This window comes from Artibeus jamaicensis, unplaced genomic scaffold, assembly GCF_021234435.1.
Source record: "Artibeus jamaicensis isolate MK-2021 breed Jamaican fruit bat unplaced genomic scaffold, CSHL_Jam_final contig_469, whole genome shotgun sequence".
Classification (NCBI taxonomy): Eukaryota; Metazoa; Chordata; class Mammalia; order Chiroptera; family Phyllostomidae; genus Artibeus; species Artibeus jamaicensis.
Window position 1 is genome coordinate 308,487 of NW_026521847.1, and position 11,592 is coordinate 320,078.

General features: G+C 53.8%; 1 protein-coding gene across 1 annotated transcript; it reads left to right on the forward strand.

Annotated features, from left to right (window-relative positions):
• The first annotated feature begins 46 nt into the window (after window positions 1-46).
• Window positions 47-11,497, forward strand: SLC44A4 (solute carrier family 44 member 4). The gene is made up of 21 exons (XM_037151385.2): window positions 47-158; window positions 1,982-2,030; window positions 2,343-2,416; window positions 2,551-2,629; window positions 3,651-3,750; window positions 3,833-3,958; window positions 4,115-4,175; window positions 5,462-5,552; window positions 5,650-5,718; window positions 6,179-6,417; window positions 6,520-6,619; window positions 7,144-7,236; window positions 7,513-7,615; window positions 9,196-9,449; window positions 9,537-9,631; window positions 9,733-9,836; window positions 9,943-10,016; window positions 10,225-10,295; window positions 10,391-10,485; window positions 10,557-10,641; window positions 11,261-11,497. The coding sequence occupies exons 1-21, from the start codon at window positions 119-121 to the stop codon at window positions 11,374-11,376; spliced, it is 2,118 nt and encodes a 705-aa protein (XP_037007280.2). The 5' UTR covers window positions 47-118; the 3' UTR covers window positions 11,377-11,497.
• The last annotated feature ends 95 nt before the right edge of the window (window positions 11,498-11,592 follow it).

An 11,592-nucleotide genomic window follows, 5' to 3' on the forward strand; every position in this document is an offset into this window, starting at 1 on the left:
AGGAACTAGAGTGTGTCGGGGGACCACAGGTGGAGGTGGGGCTGTGACGTGGGAGGGCGGGGCGGTGGCAGGTGAGTTGCCTGGTCTCCCGGGCTCCAATCACTCCGGAGACTGAGCCATGAGGGGAAAGCAGGACGTGGACGTGAAGGAGACTTACGGTGAGGCTGGGGAGAGGCCAGGGCCCTGCAGAGGGAGGGAGGCCTGGGAGGGAGTCCTGGCCGGGCCACTGGGGGAATGGTGCCTGGGGTTGGCCCTGGGGAGAGTTGCTGGGGGAGTTGATGGAAGGAGGCAGAGCTAGGGTCCTGGGAGGAGGACTGGGTTCAGGAGCAGGACGCCATTGCTGAGGAGACTTTGGAGAGTGAAGCAGGGATCTCCAAGAGGAAGGAGATGGGCTGGAGTCCCTGAGAGGAGCGGGGTTGAGACCCAGACTTTGGCCCTTCAGGGCCGGCAAGGGCCCTGGGAAAGAAGCAAAGCCTGAATGGAAGGAGGCAGGGCGTCGTCCTGAGGAGGAGGCTGGGGCTCAGGGGCTGGAGGTATCCTGTACTGTGGAGCCTGCACGCTGCCAGTGGTGTGGGCCCCTGTCAGCAGAAAAGGCTGGGGTCCCCGTGAGGACGTTTCACCCTGGACCCTGAGGGAGAACGGTGCTGGGGATCTGCCTACCAGGGTCTCTCAGAGCAGTGTCAGGGGGAGTGAATTGTGCTGGGGGCCCCTGTGAAGAGTTGGGGCTCAGGGTCTCTATGGAGGGGGGATGGTTCTGCCTCTGGGACTCTGCTAAGAGAGGAGCCTGTCTGGGGGCACCTTGAGGAACAGAGGCAGGGGCCTTCTGGGGTTCCCGTGAAGGGTAAGGCCCGAGGGGAGAGGGAGCAAGAAGCCTGTCTCCAGAATCTGTGAGGACTGAGGTCTGGGAGCCTGTCCCAGGGGTCTGAGGATTAGGGGTGGGGAGACATGAGGAGAGAGAGAACAGGGGCCAGCCCCAGGGATCCCTGTGAGCAGTGAGGGCTAGAGGCCTGCCTACACAGGTCCCTTGGGATCTTGGGGGCTTTGAGCCCCTGCTCTGGAGAGAAGGGAACCAAAGCAGAGGCCTCCCAGAGGGGAGGCTTGGGCCCCAAAGGGGCCTGGAGAAGAAGTCGTAAGGACTTTCCAGGAGACTTCCTGGAACAGCTGGATCAACTGTCTACCTCATGTCTGAGAGCTATGGAGGGGCAGGGTCCAGAGCACCTGCAGATTCCACCTCTTTCCACACTTTTGTCCAGCCCTCCCCCTCCCCCCCATTGCCCACAAAGGACCCGAGGAGCCTGGCCCCACCTCCTCCCTGTGTGTACTCAGGGAGGACCAGGAACAGGACACAGTCACAATCTGTCACCAAGTTCAGGTGTCACCCTGATTTGATTGCATGCCCAGAGACAGGCAGTGGCCTGGAGACCAAGGTCCCTTCGGCCCGGGTCTACAGGGAGCTCCCTCTATTTCCAGGCCCTGCAGAGTTGATGCTTTTGGTTCCAGATTCTTTCCCCATGGCCTTGAGCCGGGGGTGCCATCTGGAGCAGATGGGGGAGGGACCGTGACCTCCCTGAGGAGGGAGGGAGAGGGACAAGGATCGGAGCGTGAGGCCTACTGAGATTACTAGACACAGAGACCCACCTAACAATGAGGGAGAGATTCTAGAGTGACGGGCCAAGGTGGGGGCAAGAGATAAAGGCCATTTTCCTGGCTGTTGGCCTCAAGATGTGAATTGAAAATGACTCGTTAAAGCCCCCCTCCACTCCCTTCAAGGCCACCTGAGTGGGTTCACGATGAATAAGTCACCTGCTGGCCCGGCCTCAATCCTACCTTTCCTGCTTTCCAATTCCCGCTCCGGTCAGCCCTTCTGCTGTCCATCGCCAGCAAACCCTAGTGAGGGCAGGGAAAGATTTGGGGGTTCAGGAAATGGGGAGAGAGACTCCTCCCAGTGCCTCACTTTCACACTGTTCTCCATGCCCCTCAGGGAAACCTGTCAAATATGACCCTTCCTTTCGAGGCCCCATCAAGAACAGGTGAGTTCTGGGGACTGCACTGGTGGGGGCAGGGAAGTCTGTGAAAAAGAAGACTTCTGTCCCTGGAGAGTTGGGGCATTGTGGTGTGTGCAGGGGGGACAGGGACTTCCGGAGTGCTAGTGACGGTCTGATGTGCATCTTTTGGCAAAACTCGTCCAGCCAAGCATTTATGAGTTACGCACTTTTCTGTTATATTTTAGAGGAAAGTTTACCCACATAGAAAAAAGTTTTTTTAAAATAATAAAATCTGCCGATGCCCATTCCCCAGCCTCCTCCAGCTCTCTTCTCCAAAGGCGTCCTCTTCCTCTCCAGGGGCTGCACAGATGTCATCTGCTGTGTCCTCTTCCTCCTCTTCATTCTGGGTTACCTTGCGGTGGGGATCGTGGGTGAGTTTCCAGTTGTGCAGAGCTGGGGCAGTGGCTGGGGGGCAACAACCCAGAGAGGGACCACACCCATGGCCACCCCTATGAAGTCCCTGCCCTTCCCCTCCGGTGATTCTTCTGTGTGTCTCTGTGTCCAGCATGGGTGTATGGAGACCCCCGGCAAGTCCTCTACCCCAGGAACTCTACCGGGGCCTACTGTGGCTTAGGGGCAAACAAGTGAGTACGAAAGTTGGCCAAGAGGGTGGTGAGTGTGGGGATGGGCAGGGGACCACCCAACACTCAGGCTCCAGACCCTTCCTTCTTGCCCTCCCTTTCCACCTCCCAGACCGCCTCCCTGGATCTCACCCCACAAGCCCCTATAAGCAGTCTCCATTGCTGGGAAGTTGGCTTATGAGCACCACCCCCATGCAAAGCAATGTAGAGTTAAGGTTAAGTGCATGGGTTTTACTTATTTAGTTTTTAAGATTTTATTTATTTACTTTTTAGAGAGAGTGGAAGGGAAGGAGAGAAGCAGAGAAACATCAGTGTACGAGAGATACATCGATTGCTTCTCGAGTGCCCCCAACTGGGGACCTGGCCTGCAACCCAGGCATGTGCCCTGACTGAAATCAAACTGGCGACTTTTCAGTTCGCAGGCCAGCACTCAATCCAACTAGCCACACAGGGTTTTAGACTTCAGAGACTGGTCTTTGAATCCCTAACTGGGATTCTGTCTGTATGGCCTTAGGCAAGGTACCCAACCTCTCTGAGCTTTGATAGCTTCGTCTGAAATGCAAGAATTGTGCCAGGAGTGAGGCTAGCAGTCTTCGCAAGCAGGAAATTGTCAATCAATAATTAAACCTCTAGTCTTTATACGGCACTTACATGTTCCAGGCAGGCGGTGTACTTTATACTTACAAAATAATTTAAAGCCATGGTGGAACTGAGGCAGTGAGCAATTAAATGACTTCAAAGTCATAAAGCTGGGTGGTGATTTGGCTCCAGGGTTCTTGCTCTTAAAGATTTGTCAGGCATGAATTTGCTCAGTTCTGTCTGACATATCTGCAGTACCAAATGACTGGAATTTTTTTAGTGTCTCTTACACCTCCCAGGTGGACTGAGTTTCCTGAGGCTAGGAGCTAGGTGGTGCCTGTCAAGCCCACCTGGGCCCACTGCAGCCTGGAGGCGAGGCCTGGCCGTCCCTCCAGTCCCCTACACCTGACCAGGCCCTGACACATGCACTTCCTCCCTCCTGCAGAGATAAACCCTATCTCCTGTACTTCAACATCTTCAGCTGCATCCTGGACACCAATATCATCATGGCCACTGTTCGAAGCCTACAGTGCTCCACACCCCAGGTCAGAGCTTGGGGCCTGCCTCTGCCCAGACCCCCCCCCCCCCAGATCCAGGTACAAGACTCTCAGCACACTCTGCCCCCAGGTGTGTGTGTCTTCCTGTCCGGAGGCCCTGTGGACCGTGAGTAACAGTGAGCTCTCACAGACGGTCGGGGAGGTCTTCTATGCCGCAGACCGGAATGTCTGTTTGCCGGGGGTGCCCTGGAGTATGGTGAGCACTGCCCCAATGTCACTGTTGTCTTCGAGGCGGGGCCACACGGGTAGGGGTGTGAAGGGGAGTTGGGTAGATGGCGGTGGTGGTAGTAGGTGGGTCACTCCTTCATCCTGCTCTGTGACTGAGTCTGCCCATGCTCCTCCCACACCCCAGCCAGTACAACAAAGCCTGGAACAAGAGCTGTGCCCCCGTTTCCTCCTTCCTTCTACTCCAGGTGAGAAGCACGCACCTTCCTCAGGCATGGGCTAGTCCTATAATTTTATTGCTCAATACAATTTCTGGAGGAAACCAGAGTCAGAGAGAGTGAAGTCGCCCAACTTCACTCAGCACAGCTGGGCCGAGGCAGAGTTTATCTCGTGCCTACTGTGTGGCAGGCCCTGGGGATGGACGCAGGGAAGATGGCAACTACTCCCTGTGGGCACTACGTGCTAGGTGGGGAGATCAGAGTTGTTCACAAAGAGAGCGCATGAGAATCTCATGAAGACATGCGTGGAGAGTGTACATTTAGTTATATGCCCAGGAGACAAACTGGAAGTTCATACAACTGCTACTAAAGGATGTGACTGGGTAGTGGAATTGCACTTAACATTTTAAAAATTCTTTATGTTCTTCTTTCCAATGGTAAATGGTTTTTTTTTTTAAGAAAAACATTTAAATTATAGCATGAGAAAAGATATTCAGTTCTCACCGTAAGTACAAGAGGAAGTACCTTGAATGCTCCAAAGTCTGGTTTGGATTTAAACCCCAGCACTTTCTAAGTGTGTGGTCTTGGGTCCATTACTTAACCTCTCTGAGCCTTGTTTCCTCATCTTTAGAACGTTGTCAATGTTGAAGCAAGTGTACCCAGCAAAGTTGTCTGTCGTAAGGGTGATGACAAGTGCTGTAGGCAAGTAGTAGGTGCCTCAGGAGATAGCATAGGCTCCCTGGAGGAAGTGAGGTATAGATGGAGCTGAACGGGGAGTAATAGATGGGATTTCTGGAGGAGAGAGACAGAGAGGTGCAGCAAGAGTGCAGGTACAGAGGTGAGGGGAAGGCAGCTGTGCTCAGACAGTGGGTCCTTGAAGCCTGGCCATGAGGTGGACACTGACCAGGGCAGAGCCTCTGGAGGCGTCTGAGCAACAGAGTGACCTTGAGCCTTGGAATGATGAGGCCCATGCTGTGCAATGGTCTCTCCTGCACTTGGGCAGAGGGTGGGTTAATGGGTGGCAAGGTTGGGGGTGGAGGTGTTGTAAGGGTCAGGCCAGAGGGGAGGAGGGTCTGATGAGGCAGCAGCTCAGGGAGAGAAGGAAGGGATCATTAAGAGACAGTGAAGGAAGCGTGGCCTGGGCTCTGTAGTCAAGAGCTCCCTTTTGACTACGGAATCAGGAGCAACTGCCTGAGGGAGCAGATCTCCTCTCCTCTCTCCCCTGAAAGCACTGTGGGCTGAGATTGCACCAGAGACTTTCAAGGCAAATCTCTGGGCCCTAACCCCCAACCCAATAGCCAGTTCTCTTCCTTCAGCTCTGGGGCGCTGTCTTCCATGGCTCAATAATAGTGCTTGGCCCGAACTCCCAGGGGTCTCGAGCAACAACACCATCTACCAGGAGATCAGGTGGGCACCCTCTGCCTCCACATTTCTGTCCCTCGCCCCTTCCTTCCTACCCACAGCCCTGTCTGACTCTGTCTCCCCATAACAATCTTTTTGACAGCCTCAGTGCTCATGACATCAGCATGAAGATCTATGAAGATTTTGCCCAATCTTGGCCTTGGATTCTTGTGTGAGTTACCAGATTCCGCAACTTTCTTCTTCCCTACTCTTCTCTGATCCTCATCCTCCAGTCCAGCGTCTGAAACCCAGTCTTCAGAAAAGGAAGGAGCAGCCAGAGCCCAGAATGGACCTCAAGCTCAACAGGATTTATAATAGAAAGGGAGTTTATTTATTTTTTTTAATTTTTTAATTTTTAAATTTAATTTATTTATCTTCAGAGGGGAAGGGAAGGAGAGAAGGAGAGAAATATCAATGTATGGTTGCCTCTCATGCATCCCCTGCTGGGAACTGGCCTGCAACCCAGGCACGTTCCCTGACTGGGAATCGAACCGCCATCGTTTGGTTCGCAGGCCCGCGCTCAATCCATTGAGCCACACCAGCCAGGGCCAGAAAGGGAGTTTAATCTAGGAGTGTGAGGAAGGGCATTTGGGGACCAGGGGTAACCCTCACCTACCTCACCCTCTTTACAGTGCCCTCGTCGTGGCTCTGGTCCTGAGCCTGCTGTTTATTCTGCTTCTGCGCCTGGTGGCCGGGCCTATGGTGCTGGTCCTGATCCTAGGGGTGCTAGGTGTGCTGGCATATGGCATCTACCACTGCTGGGAAGAGTACCAAGTGCTGCAGGGAGAAACGAGTGCCTCCATCACCCAGCTGGGCTTCACCACCAACCTCAGTGCCTACGGCAGCGTTCCGGAGACCTGGTTGGCAGCCAGTGAGTACCCTGTCCCCCTCCAAACGCCGGCTGCCCAAGGGCTTCCTGGGCCATGTCTGGCCCTGGCCCTGACCCCGGCCCCTCTGCCCTGTCTGCCTTCAGTGATTGTACTGGCTGTGCTGGAAGGCCTCCTGCTGCTCATGCTCATCTTCCTGCGGCAGCGGATCCATATCGCCATTGCCCTCCTGAAGGAGGCCAGCAAGTCAGCGCCTATCTGAGGGAGATGGGGCAGGGGGCAGGGGTGTGGGCCAGTGTGGTCATGCTGGGCAGTTGGCAGGGAGCCCTGGAGAAGAAGGGCAGAACAGTGTTAACTCTGCTGTGTGACAGCCTTTCTGAGCCTCAGTTTACCTATCAGTAATGCGATGCAGGGATGATCATTGTTCCTACCTTGTAGGATTGCCCTGAGGATGAAGTGAGTTAGGGTCTCATCAAGTGCCTTGAGCATGAAGCAGATCCTCCTTGAGAATTATTGTCATGGTAATGGTGGTTGGGTGGGATGACTCAGGAATCCAGGCAGAGAAGAGAAGCAGCAGCTTGCTCCCAACCAAGACCTATCTGCCAAGTTGGCCAACACCCCATACATGGAGGACTCGTTTCCCTCCATTTCAGTTCCCTCTGGGATCACCTGCAGTGTACCCAGCCTCGGGGAGGGAGCAGGCCCTGCAGGGCAGAGGTGGGGCCAGGGCCAGTGGGGGCCTGCTGGCGGACATACTCATCTCCCTGCAGGGCTGTGGGACTGATGATGTCTACCATGTTCTACCCACTGATCACCTTTGTCCTCCTGTTCATCTGCATTGCCTACTGGGCCGTGATCACTCTGTATCCTTCGATCACACAGCCAGCCCTCCTGGGGTCTGTGGGGGCAGAGGCCAGAAAGGGCAGTAGCTGCACAGTGCCTTGGTGCAATGGGAGGATGGCACCCCTTCCTCTGGGCAGACACAGCCCCATCCCTAGACAGAGTTGGAAGAGGGAGCTCAGGCTGAATCCAGCCCCTTTGCACAGTGAACAACCTACATGAGGCCCTGGGAAGGGATTCCTGAAGAGGCAATCCCTAGAGGCCCCCATGTGACCATGCTTTCCTTGACTTCCTTTCGGATACCTGGCCACGTCAGGACAACCTCAGTACATCTTCTGGGCACCCAACGTCAGCTTAGCCAGCTGTGAGACAGTGCCATTGAATGCATCATGTGACCCCATGGTGAGGGGGTTGGGGGTAGGCCAGGAGGAGGCACCAACAGGTGTAAGGGGATCTCCACAAATGCCTCATCATGGAGTGGAGACTGAGGGTCAGAAAAGGCGAAGGGCTCACTCAAGGTCATACGACATGCCCCCAGCAGGGCCCAAAAGGAAGCCAGTCTGCTGGCTCCGCATCTAGTCATCCTGCCCCTGAGACAGGGAAGGACACCTGAGGCAGGAGGAAAAGGTATGCTGTGCTTGGCGCAGGGCCAGGCCTCAGGAAGCTGGGTACCAGAACTCTACCCTTCCCAGGACATTCTTCTTCCGGGAGGACCATGAGCAACCCCACCCAACCGGGTCTCAGTCCACCCATATGGAAAGTGGAGCTAATCCTGATACCACTCTGTCTAGGTGGCCAAGAAAATTAATTGATATTGGGCATATAAAGCTTTTAGTGCAATGACCAGCACCTGATAAGAGCTGATAACTATGGGTTTTGTTTAGTGTTTGTTTGTTTGTTTGAAATCTCCCTCCCTGGGAAAAGAGTGCCCTGGACAATAAGCAGGCAGGACACCTGGGGCGGGGGTCTGGAAGAGGGGCTGCTGGAGTCTCCCCTGAGAGGGTCCCAGGGACCTCTGGCTCTGGACCTCTGGGACTTTACTGTCCTCAAAGCTTTCATGTGGCCATCTGCTCTGGGCTGGGACCTGGCCCCTCTGAAACAGAAGAGGGAGGTTTGCTCACCTTCGCAAAGGGCTCACATGTGCCAGATCCTGGGTGTGCAAGGCCCCCAACGACCTGGTTCTTGCTTTCAACTTGCTCAGGATCTAGCATTGGAGACTGACACAAACCCACAGTTACATACAAATGGAAAGTGGTGTATTTTCTTATCAAATTTCAAACATATACTCAGTTTCAGCAATTACCAAGGTTGTCACATTTATTGGCAAGTGTTTTTTAAAATTTCTGTGCCTTTTTAGTTGTTATTTCAGAAACTTTCAAGCCACATACTAGGTAGAGAATTCCTGTACCCAGATTCCACACCTTCAACTTTCCTATTTTATCCATCTCTCCACTTGTATGGGCAATTTTTTTTCTAGAGTTCAACGCAAATTCTGGACATCATGCCATTTCCCTAGTAAATACATCAGGACAGATCTTAACAGATAAGGACTTTAAAAATATATAACCACTATAGCCATTATCAAACCCAACTAAATGAACAATAATTTTTTACTATCATTTGATATCCAGTCTTCAGTTTTGCTGGAAAGCGTTCCAGCTGGAGTTGCAGAGGCCGCCCTGGGAGGGCACTGCTAATTGAATGCCAAGCTCTCCTGAGCCAGGCTTTGGTCACATGGCTCCCCCCACACTATTAAGCTTTTGCCCACATGTCCTGGGACCTCCTGGGAGCTCTTGTGCCCACCCAGAGACAGAAAGAAGTGAATTATGCTCACACAATAGATAAGCTAAACCCAGTTTGAACCTGGAGATGAATTTCCTGAAAGAACCTGCTTCCCCAGCTGGGGGAGGCTGTTACTTCCTGCCCTCTACTCTGGGGGTGGCAGGAGCTGGCTGGGAATGAGCCTACTTTGTGTCCCCCAGGCTCAGCCCAAGAACTCCTCGTGCCCAGGGCTGATGTGTGTCTTCCAAGGCTACTTGTCCACAGGCCTGGTACAACGTTTTCTCTTCAACTTGCAAGTCTACGTGGTCCTGGGGCTATTCTGGACCCTCAACTGGGTCCTGGCCCTGGGCCAGTGTGTTCTAGCTGGGGCCTTTGCCTCCTTCTACTGGGCCTTCCACAAGCCCCGGGATATTCCCACCTTCCCTCTGAGCGCTGCCTTCATCCGCACACTACGGTAAGCCTGGGGCTGGGGGCTGGGAATTGTGAGCCTCTGAGTCCCAGGGATTTGGGGGCTACCTCTGACTGACTAATCCTCCTGTAGTTACCACACAGGGTCTCTGGCCTTTGGGGCCCTCATCCTGACCCTTGTGCAGATAGCCCGAGTCATCTTGGAGTATATTGATCACAAACTGAGAGGTGAGCCAAGGTCAGAGGCTTGGGGTGGCCCAGCTAAGCAGCCGGATCCTCAGGGAGAGGCTTTCAGGACCAGCGACCAAACCCAAGCCTCTGGTCCCCAGGAGCCCAGAACGCTATAGCCCGCTGCATCATGTGCTGCTTCAAGTGCTGCCTCTGGTGTCTGGAAAAGTTTATCAAGTTTCTGAACCGAAATGCATACATCATGGTGAGCCCCACTGCGCAAGCAGCCCTCTGCTTCAAGGCCCTTGGCCCCAAACCCCCCACCCTGGCCGTGATGAGTTTTCCAAGGTAACTCTCACCTTTCCACCCAGATTGCCATCTACGGGAAGAATTTCTGTGTCTCAGCCCAAAATGCCTTCATGCTACTCATGCGGAACATTGTCAGGTCAGGTTGTTCCCCCCGGCCCCACCCTGTGATCTCCCACACACAGCCAGCTTCGTGGGCATGCTGTGCTCAGAAGGGCCTTCAGCTTTCTTTAAGCTCTGCTGCCTCCATGTTGAAATGTGAACAATTTTCATTTTGCTTCTGTCACGGCAAATGATACAGCCCTGCCGGGATCCTCACCCCCCATGTGCTCCAACTCTCCATGCAGGGTGGTTGTCCTGGACAAAGTCACAGACCTGCTGCTGCTCTTCGGGAAGCTGCTGGTGGTGGGCAGTGTTGGTAAGGACCAGGACAGGAGTTACAAGGACAAAGAGCGGGGGTGCTGGGAAGCTAAAGAGGTGATCTTAGAAGAGTGACACTGACCTCTCCCACAGGTGTCCTGTCCTTCTTTTTTTTCACTGGTCGCATCCCTGGGCTGGGTAAAGACTTTGAGAGTCCCCACCTCAACTATTACTGGTTGCCCATCATGGTGAGTGACTCCTCAACTCTGCCTCATCCCCTAATTCACCAAAGAAACCCTAACAGGCCTGTGTCTTCCAGACCTCCATCCTGGGGGCCTACGTCATTGCCAGCGGCTTCTTCAGCGTTTTTGGCATGTGTGTGGACACGCTCTTCCTCTGTTTCTGTGAGTGACTCCCCCACCACCTCCCCCCAACTTCAAGGTAGAGGCTATTCGGGGTTTTTTGAAGAGTTGGTTTCTAGACACAGCAGCTTTGTGAGTTAAAGGAGCCAGAGCCAGAGGGAGCCTCTCCTGACATCCTCAGGCCAGGTGTTTGGAGGCTGAAGGGGAAAGTGAGCTCCCAGGCTGGTGGGATAGTGAGTTATTTCAAGAAAGAGCATTTTAGGGGAAAGCCTTCCAGTATAATCTCCCAGGAAACCTTGGGTAGAAGTGTAGGCTTCCCAGTAGGTGGCTGTAGTGAGCAGTGTTTTCTTACCCTACTGTATACATCCATTCAGACTTTAGTGAGTACCAGGCTCTACGCTAAGCAGTAGGCATTCGAGATTTTGGTTTGGTTTGGTTTTTGTCCCGTGCCCCCACCCACCACCCCCACGCTTCACCCCGTTAACCCTTACAAGCTGTGAAATGTACTATTATTGACCCCACTTTGCAATGAGTAAACTGAGATTACACAAACTACTTGTAGTGCAGCATGGAAACCAGGCAGCTGGTCACTTAGTCCCGGGTTTTTCCGGGAGTGAGGAGGTCCCAGGGTCCCGTCTAACTGGTCTTTGTTGCGGCTCAGTGGAAGACTTAGAGCGGAACGACGGCTCCCTCATCCGCCCCTACTACATGTCCAAGGCCCTTCTGAAGATTTTAGGCAAGAAGAACGATGCGCCCCCAGGGAAGAGCAAGAAGTGAGAGCCGCAGCCTTAAACCAGGACTGCACCCTGCTTATACAGCCTCCCAGCCTCATCCCCCTTTCAGGTCTTGGTTTTGTTGTAAAAAGACTTCATTAAAGATTGACATTTTACTTCCTCAATAGTGAGACCCTTTCCTCCCGACAGGGCACATTAAAATAGGCCGCGTCCCCGTGACTTACCCCAGCTGCTGTGACCAATCAAAAGGCTCCTGAGG